This window comes from Lepisosteus oculatus, chromosome 1 (assembly GCF_040954835.1).
Source record: "Lepisosteus oculatus isolate fLepOcu1 chromosome 1, fLepOcu1.hap2, whole genome shotgun sequence".
In the NCBI taxonomy this organism is placed as follows: domain Eukaryota; kingdom Metazoa; phylum Chordata; class Actinopteri; order Semionotiformes; family Lepisosteidae; genus Lepisosteus; species Lepisosteus oculatus.
Genome location: NC_090696.1, coordinates 70,226,889 through 70,251,675, shown reverse-complemented (window position 1 = coordinate 70,251,675; position 24,787 = coordinate 70,226,889). Strand labels below are relative to the sequence as shown.

Genomic DNA, 24,787 nt, shown 5'->3' with positions numbered 1-24,787 from the left:
AAATGAACATCTGTGTTACTCCCTCTCTAAAATGGGAAAAAACACTTCATTAAGAAAATCACAAGCAGAATAATTCAATTTCTGAAACTGCTCACTTTCCGTACATATTTTAGGAAATCTTTTATTTTCAGGATGGTTATAACTGTTAAAGAAAAAATGCAAAACAATAGAATCCTAATAGAATCCAATAGAATCTCCCAATTTCTATGTTCTCTTACTGTACATGGTAGATGACTAATATTGTCTTACCTGATAGTCTAAAATGCTGAAGCCAAGCCCCATGTCTCCTTTCTCTAGCTCAATGTCTTGTATTTCTGTTTCCCACATGGCTAAGGATGAGCCTAGAGTCTCCTCAGTGACATTCTCTTTCACAATATCATCCGTCTCCGAGGAACCAACACAATCACCAAGATCTAAATGTACCTTGAAAAAGAGATATAAAACATTACTATTAAGTCACAAATTTAAAAATGTCCTACTCATATTTAATATTTTTGATTTTCATTTCATATGCACAAGTATAGATACACTGTACCTTTGGAAGTTTTCAGATCATTATGGTATTATTGTCTCAATAAAAACAAATCTTAAAACTTTTTTCAGCAGAAGAAAAGCTGTGTTGATGCAGCAATTAAAAGCTCTTCAGAAAACAGCTCACCATAATATAGTTTGTATAATAGAACATAGACTGCATGCCTATTAATATAATAATAATCATATAATTGATAGTGTATAGATCTGTTCACCTAAAAATAAGCAAATATTTGAAAATGTTAAAAAACATACCAGCGAATATGCTGTAGAGGTAAGGATTTGAGAGCCAAAGATCACGGATTGACGTACCTTCTGTTCTGGTTCATCAAAATGTTCTTGGAGGCCATTTTTTCCTCCTATATCACTGTCACTGTCTAATAGCAAAGCTGGACGACAGCACACCAATGTCACAAATACAGGCAGCTCCTTGAGAATGCTTATGACTTCCTTATGGTTTTCACCAATTAACGATATTCCATTTACCTAAAACATAATTTTGTAATAAAAAAAATAAAAATGTAATATAAACACTGAAGACAGAGGAATGTAGCAAAATCCTAAAATTATGTAAATATACTGTGATTTTGATTTACAGGATTATATGGTAAAATGAATATGAAAGTACTTATTTAACCTATACACAGCTGGGTTTATATCTGGGTACACACTCGGTACACACAAACATTGAATGAGCATCTTAGTGTCTCTCAAATCAATTACAAAAGCAAACAACAGAATATTCAAATACTTCATCATTGTTAACAGCTTTCACATTATCCTGAGATGCCACAAGCTTATAATATTAGAAACATGTTGCGAGCAAGGTCACATTTGCTCCCTAGAAACAAACAGGGCTTCTTAATCATCAGAATGTGTTTCAGTAAATTGAAATCAATAACAAAACTATACTGTGGTCATCAACAGTTATAAAGTATGTGGAAAAATACCCTATTTTACTTTGTTCTTTCTTAGGACATCTTTCACAACATGGACACACTCTATCAGAGCCACTTCCAGTTGGGAGGGACTAAGAGCATATATGCCACTTTCCAATTTTGATTGTATCCAGTCTACATACAGTAACAATAATTATGTAGCCTGAATGTTATGTTCAAAATGTATTTGTATAGTGCTTTTCACCTACATAGAACCCTAAGAGATGTAGCTACAGAGCTTACGGTATGTTACCTGTGAAGGCAAGATAATGATAACTGTTAATATGTCTCTTCACACGTGGAATTTAGGCATGTGTAGTGTTGGAAGATATGCAGTATTTACAGAGTTTCAGTACGATTGTTACCTCAAGGAGTTCATCCCCACTGAACAATCTTCCACTGCGTCCAACTGGCCCCTCTGGCAGAACTGAACGGATATAATGGTGCCCTGAGGATGCTTCCAAACTGATGCCAAGGCCACTGCTTTCACTAAACTTTTCAACTTGAGCAACCTAAACATAGGGACAAAAACATTTTTAATTATGAGAGCTGACTTTTGTATACACATTATTTCCCTTACAATTCACAGGTATTGAGGAATGATCTAAACTCTAGAAAAAGGACTTTGTTTACACTGCATACTATACAGGATGTCTATGTGAAAATAATCTCTTCATATATTTAAAGGCTACAGCATCAGAAATCACCTTGAGAAAAACTGTTTAAGCAACAACATCGTGAGAAATATTTAAATTTTGCTTACAGTATATTAGCATCCCTTAAACCTTACAGATCATAAATACTCAAGATATTTTCATAATGAAAATCAAACATATTGTATGTTAATCCTTAAAGCAGAAAATCCTCTAAACTGTATACTATTTTTTAAACAAATAACATATCCTGGAGAGCTTTTAAAATGGAGAATTGTGTTTAAGTCTTTTACAGATAAAACATTAAGAAACTGGAAGTGTCTGATAAGACATTTTGCAACACTGCGAATTGGGACAACCTGATTAACATAGTTCAAGGCCAGTAATCTCAGAATATGTATCAGGCCACTACTACGAAACATCTAAGAATCAAATAAGTAATCAGCCAAGTCAGCACTACGAAACTTAAAATATAAAGTCAAAATGATGCACAATTAAAGTAATTCTACCATATCCAAAACAGAAAATATGCTAACTGTACATAATAATAGCTTTAATGGAACAAATATTTACTTATATTTTGCTTACCACAACTTCATTGCTGGGACCAAGTAAAGACTGCCACTTTTTCTTGAGCTCTTCCTCCTCTACGGCAGTCAACAGTGTTCCTTAAAATATTAAAAACTAAATCTCAACAAAACACAGTCTACACTATGGATTTCTAAATTTGAATTACTTACTTAATCTTTAATTAAACTGATAATTTGCATCATAAAATTCATCTAACTGCAGACAAGCAAGTATCCCAAGATGGGACTGAACCCAGTTCCGTGACAATACGAAGTAGCAGTGCTAACCACTATACCACACAAAAAAACGAGCAATTAAGAAGATATTTCTGTAACATAAAAGTAAAAATCTCAACCATGTTAGGGCTAAAAACGAATCACAAAAGGTCTATTTTGTAAAATATGAGTTCACTTATACAAGTCAGAACTCAAAAGGACGATAACTAGTAGATGCTGGTGTTTGGAAGTATAGAATCTCTCTAAGACTTCCATTATAATGCACTAAATTGTCATTCTTCAGTCCTGGCTAAACTGCTGTGGTCTCTGGTTTTCATTCCATCAGAACTATTAAGCTTTTTAACTGGATTATCTGATTAGTCTTCCACTGTGAAACTGTTAAAAATGAAAATTTTTCTTTAAAATTAATACATGTCATTAAACTTCATTTATAAGTTTTTGGTAAGTAAATGTTGGATTGGAAATTAAAAATTAGCATGAACCATGTACCTTTAACAAGCGCTTAAGGACTCATTTAAGCTAAACAGATTTAATTACAGGTGTCTGGAATTTAAGTAATGCAGAACTAAAACTGCTTATTACTGGAGTGTTTCAGAAGGCATAGTTCCCATTTATACCTGTACATCATTAAGTGATGACTGGAGAGGAATGTTTTCAATGGTTCAAGGAGAAGATTCATTAAAAAAGCTAAGGACAGATAAACCAGAATTCTGTCTGTTTCTTTTCTCGGCAACAATAAAGTTATTTCTAATACCAAGGATCAAATGTATGAAATCGATCAAACTTTGCAATGACAAATAGAGAACAGAAATTCCCAAGGAACAGGTGTGAAAAAAACTTCCAACAAAGCAACAGGATATGATTAAGGTCCGATTATTTAATAAAATATTTTTATTTTAGCATCTGGGGTAGCATCGTCATAAAACACAAAATGTTGGAATTATTATTGGATACAAACTAGAATCCTGGTCCTGATCCCTGTGAACCTGGTGCTGAGGTTTGGTATCCCAGGTATGAAGTGCCAAGTCCTACAGATTCTGTAAGTAGTCTTACATAGCAAATGAGCAGGAATTAAAAATTGAAAACCTAACGATACATTGGCTTTCAGGGACAGAATTACAACCCCCTGGCTGGCCTTGAGTCTGTATTTCATTCCAGCTGAACTATCAGTTATGTAATTGGGCCTTTAATTGAACTACAAAGTTTCTGAATTGAAATATTGTTCAATGTCTACAGCTGTAAAAAGATGTTGTATAATTTATACTACATATTTTCAGTTTAACATTGCATCATGTACAATTTTTAACAATGTAAGAAAAAGAAAACTGTAATCAATTAAAATTGGTTAAAATCAAAATGTTACTTCTGTAACGATTCAGATAAACAGCTGTGAGCTAGGCTGGAATGAAAACTGGAGTTGTGAGTTCCAGAACTAGGAATTTCTTATAAAAACCTTTTAATATGGAATTAAAATATAAATTTTTAATATCAAAAAAGGTAACTGATATCATATGTTTTCATTATTATGATTAATATTCTAAAATCTAAGACGTCTTTTTAGAAAGTAAGAAGTCTTACTTTTATTGAACAAAAGAGCATCTTAATAAAAATCTTCATGAATAATTAGATACTTTTATTAGAAGATGGATAGAACTTGAATGAGTATTCAATATACTCTTCTCTATCAAATAATGCACTTGTTATTTCTTCTTTTGAGTATCTGTGTATATACAGTAATGTGAGATTTCTCACCCTCTTTTGATTGTATCTGTTCATCCTCTGTAGGAGTTATGCTTGAACTTCCACAAATTGATGGGTACGGTTTTTGTTTTCTATCACTATCCTCTGAAAAATAAACATATATTGTTTCACACAGACTATAACAAAATATTTCTAAAACCATGAAGTGTATTTTCATTACGAGTAGCACACCATCTAAAAACTGTTGTTTAGTGTAAAATTTTACCCTTGGTGCTTTATCCATGGATACACATTTTAAGGTTTATCCCAGTTAGTAGGTTTATGGAATCAATTCCAAATAATGGGCAGAAGATTAAATTCTACAAAATATATAATCATAAGGTGAAATAATGGTGAAATAAAGCACGTACTGATACTCCAACATAACCTCCATCATATAACTTTAAAATACAGCTAATTTTACTCTGGACATTTTCAATTTCAATTTTAATGTAAGCTTTATGATTGTCCTGTATATTGTACGGGGAAAATACCTATTGTAATATCTGAATCCATTCTGTCAACAGCAAGCTCCTTCACAACTTTGGGCAGAGGTTTGTGTTCTGAAATCAGTGGCTCCTCGGGTCTGAATCCTCTCCTCATGAGCTTCAGATGCACTGTCTGCCCTGTGTGTCTCAGAACCTCCACTGCTTGCTGATTAGTGAAACCTTGTATGTTTGTCCCATCCACCTACAGAAGCAATACAATACGCAGCATCTTTTAAGCAAAACCTCTTCTCAGAACACAACAGAATAAAAAACTGACAACAAATATCTTGCTCTTTTATCTGACAATGTACATCAATATTCAGAAATGAGCTTTCCCGATATTAAATATAACATTTAAATTGACCTGTTTACTACATGAAGGAAGATTTTCCCTGCAGTATTGTACAACATTAAGTGTATATAAAATAAATGTTTCTAAAGAGCAGTATTTTAAAAATATTAGTATTGTAATTAAGAAGTACTTACTTGTACTTTTTGTTGAAAGAAGAATAAGCTTAAAAATAAGAAGCTGTACTTTGGACATTGAGGTTTCAATGGCTGTATGTAGCAGGCTTTCAGTGGTGTCTTAATTTATGATCTGACCATACAAGCTACATTACCATGGTGATTGTTAACTATCCTTTCATATATTAGAACTGTCATATAAAAGCCTGTCTTACAAAACAACATTTCAGTGAAGGATTTCAACATTCACAATCTCTGAATTGTGTACACAACTGAAACTGCTACTGATACTGGGTCTACAGTATAGAATATTAACAAAGTGAGCATTAAAACAACAAGCATTTCCCAACAACAGTCATTTTACTAAGTTTGTTGTTAAGTAACACCTTTCTTTTCCTCTTAATCACAATATTGATTTAATTTGTTATTATTTCCTGAAAAGCACCATCACTGTTACTTAATAATGAGAACTGAGACTTTTCCAAGCAATACTAATGTTCATATATATACCACTCTGTATTTATCAAGCAGTATGCAGTATTTTATGCTTTGAAGACATATATGTTAAATATATATAAAAGGAAATACAGCAAATGAAAGTAAAAAATATTAAGATATAATTCAAGATTGTGCAAACACTTTACAGGTGATGTTTAATGTACACAAGTGCTGAGTATTTCATGCAGGAAGCAAAAGCAAAACTACAGATAAAAGTGGGAAATTCTGAATTTGAAGAGCAACCTAATGAAAAAGACTTAAGTATTTAAGCTAACATGTAATTGACATCATCAAGACAATGTGTGGAAGGGATAAAAAAGCAAGCAAAATGTTGGATATATAGTACAAATTATACAATTTAAATTAAAATTATACAATTCTCAAGACATTGAGAACATTTTCTACTTGGACTGTCTATATTTTGTCCCATTTAAAATATAGTGTAACATTTTGGTTAAAAAAGATTGCTTCTAGCTAATAAGTGTAGAGAAAAGCAATGAGATACCTTTCTGGTCTCAAAGGAATGATCTACACTGACAGATCAAAAGAACTGAACTTTTCCGGTTTCGAACAGAGAAGATTCAGGTATGGGAAATCTTCAAAGGTACTGACAAACAGACATCATGAGAGTCAGTGAAAACTAGACCAGATGACATAAGCTGAAACGATGTTTAAATGAGCATGGAACAAGCTACCCTGCTATGCTGTTGAAGCTGAGATCCTCCCTGAGATGGTATAAATGGGCTTAATGGCCTCATTTTTGTAACCATTCTTATGTTCCATAATAAGGAGGAAATATTGTACATACTGGGAAAAAGCACTTTCTCTAGATGCACTTACAGCTATTATCTGATCACCAATATGGATCCGGCCATCTTGCTCTACAGCGCTGCCTTTTGTTATACTTTTCACAAAGATGCCAGAGGGTTCTACAATGACAAAAGACACACTGTAAGGGACAATTTAGGGAAATGTTGAAACATTGGAACATATGAATTCTTGCTGATACAAAACACAATCACAGACAACACTAAGGCCTTTGAATGAAATAATGAATTTTCATTAATTAACTTAGTTAAATAATATGAACACATTTAATGACAATAATATTTCTCAAGGAACTTTTTAAAGGTTTGCTGAACTCTGATTCATTCTGGGCAACAGTAGTAAAGATTCAGGTTAATTCAACTGAGATCAGAGAAGGACTTCTGATCAGAAATCCATATTTACAGACTGTGGGAAGAAAATGAATTCATAAGAAACATCAGTGGATTTTAACTAGCTTTTTTATTAAGTGAAATATTTTAGTGACAGGCACTAGTGTGTGTGGAATTATGCATTTGTTTATGAAAAAAATACAAACAAATTAATGTTTTTATATATATAAAAAACATAAAAGGCACATTTCACATTTATGGTTTAACAACCACAGTTTGACCATAATATCTGCTACACAGAAAATCTAACAGATTGTAAATGGAAAAAACATGCTTACCAGAGGTTTTGTCTCCTACATAACCAGCAATAGTTATTCCCAGACCCTGTGCATTTTTGGTTAGCTCCACATCAAATGCATCAATATCATCCTCTTCATAATCTGTCATTTCACACTAAAATAATAACAAAAAAATGTTTGGCAATTGAGTTTGAGCGTCCTCGTCGAATTAGAAACAAAAGTGGAATGCAGAGGTGGGTCCTGTGGCTAATGTCTGTAAAATTCACATCACGCATGGCAGGCATTCCTCACCTATGTATCACAGTGACATAGTAAACTAAATGAAATCATGTACAGTAGTTATCCGCAAGTATATCAAGTATGTTACTTTTTTTTATATTTTGTATTTCAGTTCATGATCTGTATGTTTATATTTTAATTCAGAATAACATGTAAGAATTATGTATATTATTTACTTGATAAAAAAATGTATGTATATAAATACAATTATTTTACTATTAAATTGTTTCATGATTCTCATTTATTTATTAGATTTATAGTTGCCATATTGTATATACCAGTGTAAGACTATAAAATAGGATATAGACTCAAATAATATAGGTTTTTCAGTATTTCTAGTAAAAGCTGGTGAGAGGGTAGCCATAAGTATATTATAAATTTACAATGGTAAGTATTGTAAGTTCCAGGCTCTAACGCATCTATGGTTTTTTATGGGTTAATAATGTGTACTTTTGTAGCGATGAGGAAATGGAGATAAATTCAGATTTGATGACAAAAACAAATGTTTGTAACTCCACCAGATTAAACCTTTTTTGTTATATATTTCTGGAACATAGTGATGTTCACCCAAACCTGTTGCAATCACTATTGTATAATAAATAGGCAAATCTTAATCAAACAGCAAATTGAAAAAACATGTTTCCTAACAATTCTTGTAAACCAGGAAAATCCTCCACAATTGTTATCGTAAGCTTAAGACCTTAACGTTCCAAAAGGCATTACCATTTCCTATGCTAGTAATATTTTTACCACATTTCTCTATAGCATATGGCTACAATTACCATATATTCAGTGACCTTTAAGCTTACCTGCAGCTCCACCACTGGAGGCAGAACTGGAGCAGGAGGAGCTGAAGAATCCTCTATCGCTCCTCTTGTGATAACAAGTTTCACTCTATTACCACACTGCCTGAGCACCTGGGCGACCTGCTCACTGCCCATTCCATGCAGATCAGTGTCACCAATCTTCAGAATGTGGTCTCCGCTACGAAGACGTCCATCCTAATTGAGGCAAAAACAAAGCTTCACATTCTACTAAATTGTAGAGATAGAATGTTGTTTATTTTACAACCAGTCTCACTTGCAATTCCTTATTCCTTAGGAAAGTACCAAATCTGACAACAGCTTCTATAAAAATAATTGCTGTACCTGATCAGCTACTCCTCCTTGCAGGATAGTTTTCACAATTACACCAGTGCTTTTTCCTCCCACAATGCCAAATCCCAAACCCGTGCCATCATTCACCAGCTCAATTGTTTCCATGTGCTGCCAGTGTGTCTTCAGGTTTTGATAGGAGAGTAATAAGAGATTAAAAAGGTAAATGCAGAACACATGACATTATTGTAACAGTCATTATTTATCATTTCAGAATCATAAGTAATAATCTCAATTATGAAAAACCTCTTCTTTAAAGAAAGGACAAAAGAAACAGGTTTCTACATAATTCTACATTTAAGAAATGATCCTTTTCCACTACAAATTTTATACTACTGATAACAACATTTGTAGACAAACCAAAATAATACGTATCCTTCAAAAAACTAATGCAAAACAAAAGAACAAATGTGAGAATATGTATTCAGTGAGTTCCTACCGCGCTGGAATGAGCAGAGAGTGTGCTGGCTGCAGAGGGAGTCCTGGAGACCACTGGGCTAGCCAGCTGTGGGATAGGACCTCTAGCTACAATGAGATTAACCTTCTCTGAGGCTTTCTGGAGGATACTGATAGCCTCTTGATGAGTGATAGTTTGGTCCAGTGGTTGCCCATTGATGGATAAAATCTGATCTCCTTCTTTCAGTTTTCCATCACTGCAAAACGGAGGAAGTTTAATAAATGAAATATTGTTTCTCTTATTGTAAACATACTTGTTAAATGTTATATCTAGGGCTGAAAACATGCACTCTTTAAAGTCTGATGGTAAATAACTAACGTGATTAATGTGACGCTAGCTAATTTTGTGTTAATTTATGGCACATACATGACATGTATAAAGAATGAATAACATGTATTTCATATTCCCTTTATTTTGTGAACCACTGTACTTTGTGTTTGTATGGGAAAAATATTTTTCAGTTACATTTATTTTTCATGCATGAAAGAAAGGGAAATGGAATATGAAACATAACAACAAACAATTGCAAAAATTACAACTTTTTTTTCTTAAGGTAAATTTAAAAAAGCATGATCACATTTTCAGCCATGCTTACTTACCAGTGTGTCACACTTCCTGGCTGGATTTCCTGTACAAATATTCCCAGTTCTCCTCTGTTTTCGCTCTTTAAACCAACTACACTGAAGCCCAGCCCTCCGGAGATTGGCTTAACCAGCTCAATATGCATTACATACCGGCCCTGTTGAAAGGACAGCAAAGTACTTGGTATGATGGTTTATTAATATTATAAAGTCATTGCTATTGTCTTATTAAAACAAATGTTATTTTCGTCAAAGCAGAAGAAAAAAAAACAAAACAGAACATATACATATCAAGACATAAAAAATAGGAACTTATACGATACAAAAAAAGGCAAAAACTATCTTCATCAGAATGATTCAGCAAATGAATGCAGACAAGTGTGTTTTAAGTGTATCTCAGTCTTCACCCATACTCATACCACTGACTTTTCAGCTGCTGTTATGTCACCAGTTAAAAATGATCTGAGCCCTACCTTTGAGAAGGAGCAGTCGGGAGCAAAGTGACAGAAGTCACACCATTCACATCAAAGATAAGTTTTGTTACACACTGTATTTGCTAAATCACATGTCAAGAGAAAATTCCCCAAACAAGCATTCAACACATCAAAACACGTTCATGTCTAACCTATATCCAGAAGAAAGTCATGTTGAAAAGAGATTCACTAGACCCTGGTGGTGACTGCTTAAATAATAAATCACAGGAAGCAAAATAACCAACAGCAGTGCCAACTGACTCAATGTCTAAGTCACTTGCTGTGGTGCACATTTTAAAAACATTATGTTAACAAACATTGGCTGAAAACTCTCAAACTGAGCCGCCAGTCCATGCTGACCCCTGCCACAGCAGTACACCTATTCCACACCAACCCTGCTAGATTTTTTTTAATACCACTTACACATAGAAATATTACTAGAGGTGTAAATTGAAGATTCTGAATACTAACTGGCTTATGTTTTCCTCAACTGAGTGCCATTAACGTGATAGACCTGAATCAAATCATGGCTTTACCAGTCATGTAATAATAAAAATAGTCTCAAGGTCAATATCCGTAAACCTGATTGTGGTGAGCGTTCTGGCGCACTATGGCTGCCGTCGCATCATCAAGGTGGATGCTGCACATTGGTGGTGGTGGAGGGGAGTCCCCATTACCTGTAAAGCGCTTTGAGTGGAGTGTCCAGAAAAAGCACTCTATAAGTATAAGCAATTATAATTATTATTAAATATAAAGGCTTCAGTCACTTACCTGAGCCATTGAACGAATTAAGTGCTCAAACTCGTCCACTGAAGGTTTGCCATTTATCTGTGGGGTAATTGAAAGCGCTGGGGTGTCTCTCTGTATACCATAATTGCCATTCTGTTGTGCTAACACATACGAGTCACTCAAGGGAAGTGAGCAAAGCCCCGGCTTAATGGTTTGAGGCAGTTCGGTATTCGGAGATAGCGATGCAGGACCTGCATCCACCTTAAGCCCACAACAAAAAGAAGAATACAAATTCCATCACAGAAAAAAAATAGTTAAAAAAACATTCATGCCATGGAGCACTCATGGCATAGTGAAGAGTGCTGATGAGAGCTCTAGTCTCATGATCATAGGGTTGTAGGTTGAAATCCCAGGTGGTGATACTGTTATAATATCCATGAACAATATACTCTCCCACAAATAACATAAAATTCACAGAATACACATTTTCTACAAAATTTCAGGATCTTCTTTCTTTTTAGAAAACAAGACCAGTTCATGAAAACAATGAAAGGCTTGATGGTTTATCTTAAACTGTTGTTGAATATGCTATTAAGAATGGTTCTCATTTCCTACAGTATGTCATAAAACCATTTTAATATTCACAAACCATATTCTCCAGCTATAACATTTTATAAAGGAAAGACAATGAATAGATAAATGTGTGTTAAAATACACTTTTAATTGTTGAATGTTTCTGTAAAAATATTTTTTATGTACGGGGCATTATTCCAGGCCTAGGTGAAAAGGGCATTAATTGGAAACATCTATACTGTACATGTATAAAAATGCTTTAAAAAACTTTAGATGTAAGAACTGTAAATAAAATAAGTATAATTTATTTTTAAAGCTTGTCTTGCAAATCTCTCTCACTTACAAGACATACTACACTATATAATAGTGTACTTAAAAAGAAAACTATCCCATATAAAAAATAGTTACATGTAATTTAGTTATTTCACAATTTTTGAATCTGTGGAATTTGATTAGTTCGACTTCTGGGTTTTGGGGATAATGTTTTTTAATAATTATGGAAAATCATACTGCTTCTGTAGCTTGCTCTAAGTCTTTTATGAAGGTGGATTCTGCCGAATATGTGACAAGAGAAATGTAAGGCTTATGCCTGTCGTACATGTGGGTTTTATTGGCCAGCCAGGATAAGCGGATTAAAGGCCCAGTTTCATTCTTGTGCATTTAAGGAATTGTTTCTGCCCCACTTCACATAGTACAGCTTCCCTGCCATAGCTCTGAGACGGATGTTGCCATGGCGATATTTAGAAGGAGTTTGGCCAACTGGCCCATGTAAACAGCCTAACTCCTGGTCTCTGAACAGGAAATAAAGCACAAATTGAATCTTTTTTTCTAAATTGGTTCTGCTTAAAAAAACAACAACCAATGAGTCCCATTTTATTTCTAGTAACATAGTAGTTGGGGCTGGAATTTTAATTATATATATTTTTTCTTACAATTAAAGCTCCCACCCCTTGAATCTAGGCAATGTTAAAAAAGAATGACTCTGCAGAGCTGGAGAGCTGGTAGAACTTTGGCAGGATTAACTTAAATGATATGTTACTGTTCTATTTCTTGGCTAAAATACATATACACATAAACATATATTAAGTTTCTACAAACCTTTATAAAATGGACTTTGATTATTGTTAAATATAATGGTATGGTTTGGTTAAACTATAGGTATACCATAAATTGTATAAATGGTAAAAACTATTTAAATACAAATATAAACATTGGATTGTTGAGGTTGCAGATTTCTAAACTATACAGAGTTCCCCTCACATGACTAAGTGAATTCCTCTTTCTCAAATGTCCTTTATCAGCACCTCCTACAACATTTCTGGCATAGTTTCACCTCGGACACAAACATTCATGGAAAGTACTGAACATCTTGCAGCATGTCTGATTTGACAGAACTACTTCACCACCCTGGAAATGTTAAATAGCAATAAGTAACTACAGACATGGAAGAGTTTTGTTTAACTGAATCTATTCATTATGTAATCTACTTATAACTAATGTGATTAATTCTTACTAGGAAATCATCCATATTAAGTACATCTATCAAGATTAAACCCAGTCTAATTGAAGCTAAAATAACTGTTAGTGCTTAAAGGGCAACAAAGTAAAATAATAAATCTCACAAGTGTAAACGTTTGATGTGGTAAATTAAAACATTATTTATATTTTCAGATGGCTCATGCATTTACATATTTTGAAATGTGTATCATTTCATGTACTCATGTTATGGATTTTAAATATTTTGTTGGCTCATGAAAAATAATTCTATATAGTTTTACATAATAAAATAGACCTTCCTCTCACTCCAAATGTAGCCACAAAACAATGAAAAAATTGCCACCCCCATGGGAAGAAGACAGCATTTTTACCTATTCTGCTAGAATTACTGTCAGGATCTTGACTCAGTTCAAAGAGTTGAATAGGCTGATGAACTACTGTGTTGCCTTAGCGTTAAAATTTACCAAACCATTCCTTTTCTGACACCTTTCTACTGTTAAGCTATTACATGTCCTTTCCCCTGCTGTGATGCCCATGATGGGCTCTGAGCTCCCTGCTTCAGACACAACTTCATTACCAAAAAACACCAGGACACTTGTGGGATAGTTAAGTACCAGACCACACTGCTGAAGCAGACAGGAATCTTAAAACGTCAAAGACCTTCCTAGGGCTACCTAGCCCCCTTGGCTTGTGTCTATTATACCTGCAAACTTAACTGATGTAGCACCGTGTCCCAGACAGTGAGAAGGTGTCAATTTTAGTTGCCCCTATCACTCTGGATTTTACCTTCAATCGTAGTGCCTTATTGTTGTCTTTGGTGATAGAAAATATTATTACCCAACCAAAGGCCTCACCTTAGCCAACATTTCCCACCATCCTTTCCATGCAGCAGCACTGCTATACTTTCCCATTGGTTGGTGGCTACTCTTTAAAATGAAAGGAAACGTTAAGATACCCCAGTTACCACACTTTCCTGAAAGAGAAGAGAAGCCACCAAGCTCCTTGGGCCACTTAGCAGTCCCTGTGCAGGGTTCGTAAATGCAAGAGGAAGCCCTGGAGGTTTATCACCTCAGATGGAGATAGGGCATCATACTCCTGACTGGCCTATCTGCAGCACTGGTATAAATGCTCAGTCCTCAAGGAAACCCCACTGGTTGGTGGCAACTCTTCTCCTTCAGGAAACGTGGGTTGTAGGCAAACTAATTTACTATTAGTTTGCAAACTAGTTACTATTACTAGGAAATACATGTCCAAAGTGTTGTTAAAGTACTTTGTTTATATGCATATGTTATATTTCTGTATATGATATTTATAAAGATTCATATTATATTATAGAATATGTATATTTGTATTACTGAATATAATCATTATTATAAAGTACTCTAGCCAGACTATGGTATTACTGCATATGAACAATGTACAGTATGTGTTTTGCCTAATAACAGACAGTGATATCAGAAGGGAAAACAAAAATATTATTTATATTATTCTGCAATATATTCACTGCTACGTCATTTACCTGCATAATCCTCCTTTTTGTAGAAAAAGTGAATTGCATATCTCATATTAAAAATAGTAAAGTACATACTACATGTTAGACAAGCCTACCTGTTCTTTTAGCTGTTGGACAGAGGTCTGTAGTGTAAGAATTTGTTGAAACAGAGGGCTCTGAAGTACAGTTTTCAACATGTTAAGCTTTTCCTCCGTCAGGACATCACCACGTTCCTTTAGCTTTGCCTGGAGACGTTCCACTGCTTGCAAGGCACGCTGGGTATCTACATTTAAAAGTACATTAAAAGCACTGTTACACTGTGTTTAATCAAGCCAATATACTGGAGCAGACTGTCAAGAGGTGTAAGCGAATATGAAAAGTAGTATTTCTAGTGTATTTTTTCATATTCAACTGATACATACATATTAATACAACAACAACTCAGTATTAAAAATGTATTTATTAGATGTTCTTATCCAAATTAACTGACATTTACACCCATTTGTGTTAACAGAACAATGTGTATAATAAATTGAAGTCTTATAAAATTTACTAAGTCATACTGAGTGAAATAAGTGGCTCAACAATCAATAGTCAATCCTTGGTTTATGAACTTAATTCGTATACTGAAATCTGTATGGCGAAAATCCATAAATTTAAAACATAACTGTCATAGGATCCCATAACACTGGTATAACTGGTACAACCCCTAAAACACCCCTGATACTATTAAGTAGAAGAAGACACCAGATATCAAGCGTAATAGATATCAAGCATTTTTTTGACTCAAAATATTTTTTTTACTATATAAACAAACCTAAAAAAACTTGTACAATGCACTGAAACATCAGTGAAATCATATTAACTAATTAGGGAGGTATTTCACAAAGCACGATTACTGGGTTAGTCAGATAATTTTAGAAAATGTGTTGACATAGAAACAGAAATGTCTTTTGATTGCTGACCCTTATCCAAATGCTTAATTATTTCAATTTTCTAGACCATGGTTATTGCTTTTAGTGATTTCTTTGCTTTCTTAGCACCACCCTGAGATTTATCCACAGGTTTTGAACCTATTATGGAAATTGATTGCACAGATAATGCTCGATAAAATAAAATATAATAAGAAAGCATGCATGCATTGCAACATAACATAAACAAGTCTAAACTGGCTGACAAAATCCTAAAATGCTGGGAACATCTTCCAAGAATCACAGCCTCCATATGTATTCTTGCCTACAAAGACATTTCATTCATTTTAGCGAAAATGTTGTTCATATTGTGAAAAACAAAAATATACACTTAAACCACAATATGAGAATGTTCAGTATACAAATTTTCAATTATCTGAACAAAAATTTGCACCTTGTAATTGTTAGAAGAACACCATTTTGCTAATCTAAACTTTGAAGTTCAAAAGTGACCGATTTTGGCCAAGAAACTTCTGCGAACTTCAGCACCACCGAACAGCTGCTTGTTTCTGAGCTGGCGCACAACATTGTGGTGTGGTTAAGAACGTCGACATTGTAGTGTGGTTAAGAACGTCGACATTGTAGTGCGGTTAAGAACGTCGACATTGTAGTGTGGTTAAGAACGTCGACATTGTAGTGCGGTTAAGAACGTCGACATTGTAGTGTGGTTAAGAACGTCGACATTGTGGTGTGGTTAAGAACGTCGACATTGTGGTGTGGTTAAGAACGTCGACATTGTGGTGTGGTTAAGAACGTCGACATTGTAGTGTGGTTAAGAATGTCGTGAGTCAGCAGTGCTTTGTTTACGATCACAGAGAAAGCTTGTGCTCTTGTTTGCAGAATTTTGTGTGTTTGTTTTGTAGTTGCTGTTCATTATAGGATCTTAAGGAAGAGAAAAAGATTATTTAGTGTAATAGTTCAGGTGGGTAGCTGCTCACACCTGAAGAAGGCTTCACGGCCGAAACATTGTGTTTTCTTTCTTCTTTTTTTCAGCATGGAATAAACCTATTACTTGTTCCTATTTAGTGTTATAGTCAACAACAGTATGGACATCGTTCTAGCCAATCACTTGGATAGAGATCTATTACAAAAGAATGAAAAACATAAATATGATATCATTAATTATTTTACAGCTATAGTGGGTTTATTTGAATAGAATTGCGTTGTTCACTAAGCTTGCTATAATGGTCTGTACGGCATTATATGTTTAGGGTGGTTTTTGAGCGAACTTGTCTTCGTTCAGAACTGGGTAGAATTTTCCCCATAGAAATAATGGAAATTTTATTTTCAATTTACGATCTCCAGCCTTCCGAACATATTTTCAGGAACGAATTAGGTTCAGGTACAAGGGTATGAGTGTATGTTTAATGGTTTTGTTGTAGCGAAAAATTGCAAACCAGGGATTCATAAACAGGGGGTGAATATCAGAGCTTCCCATTGGATATAAATCCACAACTTAAACAGAAACAAATGAAAAACAAATTTACAGTCTTGTTCCAACTGTGTAGTATTTGTTTGATAAATTATGTCTGTACTTACCTATTGTTTCAATCATTTTTTTATTCCAAAAGAAATGTCAAGCCAGTTCTTAATCAATAATGTTGATTTTGTTCTTCAAACCTGTAAAATGGACAGCAGAATGATTTTCCACCTTAAAACAATATTCCTACAAAATATGTTATTAGTAAAGTAGCAAATAATGGGTTTGAAATATACCCTCAAATAAAATGTAAACGTATTTGCTCTACTATGAACATCTTGCTAAATAAGGAACATGAAAACAATTTTGTAGTGGTGTAGTTTTCAAATTTTCAATTTAGAAATGTTTGATCATTTGTATTGTGTGCTTATTCATGAAGCCACAATTAAATAAACTTTTTGTATGGGAGGACAGTTATGCTGTTGCTTATGCTGCTGTTATGTCTGGAATTTTCAAGCACACTACAACTCAAACATACATAATAATTGGTACGTTCTTAACATTTCATAGTTTCTCCTATCAGAAATAAACATTGCGATTAAGATAAAAACGGTCATTTCTGGGTCACAGACAGCACTAGATATCTGCACCAGTCTGATCATCTCTTGGATCCACAGGTGGATTTCATTCAAAGGTAAAGCTGCTTAAAAACAATGTACTGTACTGTAGTGGTACACTGGGGGAGCAACAAACTAGATAAACAAGTATAATGTGCCAAAGCTTTAACACTAAGAATTAAAAGCACAAATCTAGATGTGTATAGTGCTACAAAGCATGCTACTTCTGTCTGCACATGTATAAAATGTGAACAATATCTCCATGAACAGACATGTAATATTGATTTTACTTTCATAGAATGTAAAAATCGTAGTGATTCTGGTACAAAGCATAGCATAGTTTAAAACTAAGCATCACAAATACTAAAATTACTAAAGCATGTGTGAAAATACTGTTAATTGCACTATATATAACACTACTAAACAAAGATGCTGTCACTTAATACTCTTACAGCAGGATTAGCATCTGTAAATTGCCTTAAATTGAACTACATAAAGTGACCTTGGCATATGGCTTTAGGATACGTCTCTAGTGTGCTTTTCCAAGTGCTGTAAAGTCAATTAAAATTTAAATATTTTTTTTAAAATAAAGTAATTTTAAAATACTTATCTACAAGGAATTAACCTCTTTGTAAACTCAAATACATTTCAGCACTTTACACACTTATTTAAAAACTTTAATCTTCAAGTATTTAGTGAGTAGTCCACAAAGTCATGATCAAACCAATAATATAATTTAAAAAAAGACTTCTTAAGGTCTGTTCTTTTTAGTCATATATACAATATAAGTGAATATCAGTAGCACTTTGCTAAATTCATACATTTGATGATAGTTTATTGTTAGAGAGAAAAATATAAGTGAAAAATATACTAAAATGAAAAATACCTAAATAATGTAATAAATGTAGAACAAGAATACCCAAATAATAAGGCCTTTTTGATATCCTAAATAACAAATTACAAATTCTGTTTAAACATTTGTATCAGACTTATTAAGCATTAAACCATGAATTCACTGCCCCTGTTATTATTTTCTTGATAGTACTTCTGTTACTTCTGTATCTCCTGAAACTACAAGCAAATAGTCAGACGTGACTTCAAATGTGGGGATTTTTCTACTTTCTTTTTACTTTCCACCATGGAAAAATAATTAAATATAAAATAGATACCTTCAAATCAATATGGAACTTATTTGTTTACTATTATTCTGAATATAACTAGTCATACAAACATAATTCAACATTGTAAAAAGTTCATTTTATCCAAAATAGAAATGCATGCCTCTCAAATTAAAAGACAAATAATCTGATCTATTTAGCATACTCAGAAAAGCGTATATACTGTGGTTTTTTTTTTGTCATTTAAAAATCGACTAGCTGTAGGTCTACTTCCACAGACTGCAATAAAAAAACGTTCTTCTCACAGAAGCTCTAAGGAAACAGTTGTCATTTTTAGGAGTCATTCTTAGACATGCTGTACAACATGTTACACAAACACATATTATTTACAGAATTCGAAGTAAAAAACAAATAATCTCACTACATCCAGATTCTTGCCCAACATACAATTGTATACAGCTAGTTTCATTTTCAAACATTTCATATTTAAAATGTTCCAGAATTAACGTTTTAACGTGTTTTTCAAGAAGTAAATCGTTCAATTTTCTGGACTGAGTGGGCGATTCAAGGTTTAAACTTGAGAAAGTTTTTGTTGTGTTTCTTGTTATTTGTTCGCAACCCGAGGAAGTCGTTTATTTTGTGGAAACAGAGTTGGATGAATGAAGTTCAGACCAGTTACAAATGTGCTTTGATCGTCTTTTACGATATAAAATGTAGTTCTGGACCATGTCTGTTATAAACTGCCTTAAAACGCCCAGGGACTTGGATAATTACATGAGTTACCAAAACTCAGCGTCAGGACCACATAGGTTTTCTAAATAATTACAGCTTGTGACTGATGTAACCATCAGACTAAAGCTACTGCGTACAGTTAGCCTCTGAAAACTTGCCGTGATTTCAGACAGTAAATCGACAGCGGTTCGGTCTGCATCAGCATTCATGGAGCAAGAAGATAAGGACTGTGATGCAATTAAGATTGTGCCCCTGTACACAGAGTAAAGCGACACAAACTTATCATTACAATGTCTTTGTTTGTTTGTTATTCTCCTTCATGTGCCCCCAACCGACCCTTCCAGCAGGATACTGTATCATTGTGTGCCTCTGGAGCGGAATGCAATTTGCTTTTCTCAGCACCCGCCTCCCCTTCCCCCTCCCACTCCTGGCTGAAGCAACAGGGCTTTCCAACGCAGTTCATTCACATAGGATGAAATCCGCATTTTTAAGAGCAAATGGCTCCTCCACGAACGAAACGTCCGGATAATACCCGCAGTATTACAGTAAACTTCAATGCATGTTTTAAAACAAAAAAAATAATCCGAGCGGTCCCAGAACAATGCCCCAGAATAAACATCGTCAGTGCCCGTCTAATTCCACATTGGTGCCAACAAATCCAGTTTTTTTTACAACGGAAAAACAGTACAGCGTCGAAAATCGACTTTCACTTTTGTAGTTTATTCATGTACAAACTATTAAATTAAAGTGCTGGTTTAAAAATGAAGAAAAAGAACACTTACACGAACGCGGACTGGTCTGCGGTGCCTCGGTAATGCTAGACGCTTCCTATCCTAGCGTGTTGTCCTGAGTCTTCCTCCTGTAGCTAACGGCGCATAGAGCGGCTTAGGGATGGGGTGTAGTGTAACTCGATCCTCCACAGACATTTTCAGCAATAGCGGCACCGAGAGTTGAAACAAGCTACAGCTCTAACAGGCCACTGTATCCCCGACTAGAATTAAGAAGGTCAGAGGCGTTGCTTGCGTGAAACCATGACAACAGAGTTGGGAGATCATTCAAGAGGTTGCTCAGAAAAGCCCAATCAACCTCTTTTAACCCATACAAACGTGCGCAATACCCAGGATCACACAAATACTACAGGTCGAAAGTGTGAAAGCAGAATTGCGGCGCAGAAAAACATAGTTTGAGGGCAATGTTATTCGTTATTTTTTTTTCCACCTAACCCCATGGTTTCTATGCATCAATGTGCGGATAACTATCTCGTACAAAAATATACTACATTGATATGGAAGTTGATTCATATTTTTAATAAAGCGGGACTACGTATGATGAAAAGAATAACTTTAGCAACAATATACATCAATTATTATTTCGACACCTTTATAAGGGCATAATTAACCTTCAAATTCTGCAACTAAAATAGAGAGCATCTAAGGTAATGTTACTAACACTGCAGATTTACATTCTACACAATACATTATTTTAAGAGATTATAAATGAGAACCAGGTGCAAGAATTAATGAAATATACCACTGAAACGATCTGTTCTGTTTCACCCTTATAAAATGACAGAACTAACAAATGAAGCATTTTCTTGGCAGTACTATTGAAGCTGACAAATTAAATGATCTAATGAACCAGAACTTCACTGGATTTTTCCTTTTAGTTAATTTTTTAATTAAGTCTACCACCCTGATTAAAGGTGGATATGAAAGCTGCAATAGTAACAGTAGTTTTTTTCCACAAATATGGCTTTGTATTACTGTACAGTACATGCTTTTGGTATTTGAGTAAAGGAATATTAATTGTGTTGATTTGTTTTCAATAGTTACATCAAGACAAATTAAATTAGTTTTTGTTATCACCTGAAGCGTGCAAGTTTTGCATTGTGCTCACCATTTCTACGTATCATAAATACCCAGATTCCTTTATATAAACTATGTATTAAGATGCAATGTTATGCAAGGAAATTCTGTTACTGGCTTCCTCATACTTAAAAAGTACCACATGTTATGTCAATATTTGACAAGTGTTTCTCAATCTTTTTATTGTAATTCTTGTAGGTGCAGTTGCTTTTCCAATGGTGGTTAAGAAACATCCATAACAACACAAAAGACCCTTAGACCCATAGGATATTAAATGTGGTGTTAATTTCTCTATCCAGTGCCACATAATGACTGTGATGCATTACACAGATGAAATTGATGCTCTCTTATACACAAATCTTTTTGATATCCTTTTGGATGAAATTTATAGAAATGTGAGGAATTATCATTATTGTTGTTATCATCAATCAACCTATCCATCTATTTTCTAACCACTTTATTCCACACAGGGTTGCAGGGGAGCCAGAGCCTATCCCAGCAAGCAACAGGTGCAAGGCAAGATACACACTGGATGAAACCCACATCTACCACAGCGCACAAAAATAATATTAACACTTTTCCCTTTCCCCCCAAAAAAGGAAGGTCTTGTATTACAGTAGATGCATACCCCTTATTTTTCTAAGTGTTTCCTGGCAATATTTGACTAGTTGCTTTATGAATTGGGATAGTTCATGTGGCGGTACTGACGCACTTATCAATGTATAGCCTGTAGAGGTCAAGGACAAAGCCAGTGTAGGAAGAGAAGAAACATTCTTCTACGCAGCCGACAAAAACATTAGCATAGCTAGGTCACATTCTGGGCCCTGAAACTGGAAATCATTAAAAAGTTGGAGCGCATGGTTGGTGTCCTTGATATATGAAGGAAACCCTTCAACCAGTGGTCTCATGAGGCTGTTGAGAAAGGCTGTGATGTGAGTAGTTGGACAGTTGCATGCTGAGATGATGGGACGTCCAGGGGTGTCGGGTTTGTGGATTTTAGGGGAGGAGGTAAAATTTGGATACCTGGGGATTTTCAACAATGAGATGGTTTACCTCCTGGGGGAGTTCCTTGCTATTCCTGAACCATTTCCATTTCTCTTGTCATCAAATTTGAGCAATGGATACTGACATACAGTAAGGTAGGTAGGGTAGGTCCCTTTTCAGGCCATAAAGAGCAATGGGGAATGGGGGACAAGGGCCACCATTTTTCTACAATCATCTGACACTGAAGTTGGAGGTGATGTGGTCAGCGTCACGTTCTGGTCAGCCTATTACCCCCGGAAGGATTTACCCCCAGTACTCATTTGGAAAGCAGGCTGAGCGGACCTGGGAGCTGTCTGGAAGGAAATAAAGCAAGCTACATCGCTTGCCCCTACCTGGGATTGAACCCTGAACCTTCCAGTCAGGAGCGAGATGCCCTTGTGCCTGAGATACCACAGCTCCAATGACTTAAGGTACTGAAGTTTTAAAAAAGGTCTTCTGTAAAACTTTAGACCTACAGTATATAAACAAAATCATATAAAAAAAACATTGAGCTAATAACATGTGATTTCTTGAGAACACCAGGAACTCAACTTTGAGCACTTGAACTGATAAATGAAGGTAAGAATCTGTATAACCACATTCAATTCTGGACCTGGGGTGCTGTCTGTGTGTAGTTTGTATGTCCTCCCCATGTATGTGTGGGTTTTCTCTAGGTTTCCTCTTCCTCTTCCAAAAAAACATCCTGGTGTGTTAATTGCCTTCTGGGAAAATTGACCTTGAATGTGTGTATCTGCCCTGCCATGGACTGGTGTCCCATCCAGGGTGTACCCTGGTTTGTGCCCATTGTTTGCTGGGAATGCAAGCTGCAGAATAATGATCCTAAGCATTTTGCAATGTCTACAAAAGAATTTGTATAACAAATGAAGGTTACAGGATTGACCTTTTCATTGTGAAAACAGCTGCTGTTGCACAGATGAAACACAAGTTGATCATGGAACTCAAATATATAACTGAGAAGATGCCAGGAAATGGTTCCAAAATACATAAAAGAAATTAAAACATGAAGGAAACACAGAATGGGCACTCATAATACTAAAGGCCTGGTGCCCAAACACTTTTGTCAAAGTATGACATTAATTATGGCATATCATTTTTTTTATAAATTTTATTTAAATATATGTATATATATTTATTTTAATGCTGAATATCTTCTTTATTTTTTAATTTCTCAAGGCATCTTAATCTCTTTTGAAGTTCTGCATCACAGTCTCTTCTGGCAAAATTATAGAAAAAAAACATTCTTCTGGAATTCAGAAGTTACTGTTACTGACGTGTTAACTGCTTGCATACTTCACGAAACTACAATCACTTATCAATATTACATAGTAGTAGTCATGGCACCAGGCCAGGATATGTGGGACACAGATACACTAGGACTATGCAGGTCCTATGAGTACTAGTGTGAACAACAGGGTGTAAGGAGTGCTTCTTCATGGAAATAAAGGATTTGTCTCACCTGGTGTTTTGCTATCTGGTTCCCTCTTGAAAGCATTCATGTCATTTTTCTCCACCCAGGTGGTCTATAAAAAGCAATGATTGAAAGTTCAGGTTTATTGGAGTACTAGAAGTGGAGCATTAGGGTTATTTTCTCTCAGGCTTATTCACTGTGTCTGGAGGTAGGGAGTTTATCCTTCCTTGCCTAATAACCTCCCATGAACCCACATGACAGTAACATCATTACAGTATTATGCTGAATTGCTGCCTGACTGCATAAAGCCAACCACAAAATACAGTGGGGAATGCTGATGTCAGGAAAATAGTTTTTTTTTAATGGTAATACCAATGTTATCTAAAAAGTTGTTATTTAGTATTAATCTTGACATTTTGAATAGGTTTATACACATATTTCTTTATTACGAAACTGTGATGTTCTGACTTACACATTTGTTGATAGACGAATGTATCAATGATCAGGTACACAGTATTTACTACTAATTGGTATTTTTTCAATTTGAAAGGAAATTAACTTTATATTAATGTAAAGGGTGGTTTTAATTAACAAACTGGTATGAAACAACACTGCGTTATCTGGATAGAAAAAATGTGAAATAATAGTGGTTCTGGTGCCTCATCATTTTTGTTTGTGTTCCTCTCTTCCAAAAACCAGACTACATGCACATTGAGATTAATTTTTGTGCTACCAAGCCTCTTATACTTTTTAGAAAAGTTTACTTGTAGCCAAAGTTTTTTTTTTACATGGTCTCTGCTGG

At 34.7% G+C, this 24,787-nt stretch overlaps 1 protein-coding gene across 18 annotated transcripts in view; it reads right to left on the bottom strand.

Moving 5' to 3' along the window:
* si:dkey-92j12.5 (multiple PDZ domain protein) overlaps positions 1-20,677 on the bottom strand; it is a 61,515-nt gene extending 40,838 nt beyond the window's left edge. For 17 of the 18 annotated variants that reach the window (XM_015345799.2, XM_015345800.2, XM_015345801.2 and 14 more), the window contains exons 1-16: positions 20,451-20,677; positions 17,321-17,401; positions 14,927-15,093; positions 11,291-11,509; positions 10,065-10,204; positions 9,448-9,661; positions 9,003-9,131; positions 8,664-8,855; positions 7,615-7,729; positions 6,960-7,048; positions 5,163-5,358; positions 4,681-4,773; positions 2,711-2,790; positions 1,835-1,981; positions 844-1,017; positions 250-423 (exon numbers count right to left, since the gene is read on the bottom strand). In XM_015345799.2, coding sequence (XP_015201285.1) covers positions 250-423; positions 844-1,017; positions 1,835-1,981; positions 2,711-2,790; positions 4,681-4,773; positions 5,163-5,358; positions 6,960-7,048; positions 7,615-7,729; positions 8,664-8,855; positions 9,003-9,131; positions 9,448-9,661; positions 10,065-10,204; positions 11,291-11,509; positions 14,927-15,093; positions 17,321-17,336 — 2,145 coding nt within the window. In that variant the 5' untranslated portion in view covers positions 17,337-17,401; positions 20,451-20,677. The remainder of the gene's footprint in view (positions 1-249; positions 424-843; positions 1,018-1,834; positions 1,982-2,710; positions 2,791-4,680; positions 4,774-5,162; positions 5,359-6,959; positions 7,049-7,614; positions 7,730-8,663; positions 8,856-9,002; positions 9,132-9,447; positions 9,662-10,064; positions 10,205-11,290; positions 11,510-14,926; positions 15,094-17,320; positions 17,402-20,450) is intronic. The other variant, XM_015345814.2, reaches the window with a different exon arrangement.
* Positions 20,678-24,787: the final 4,110 nt, after the last annotated feature.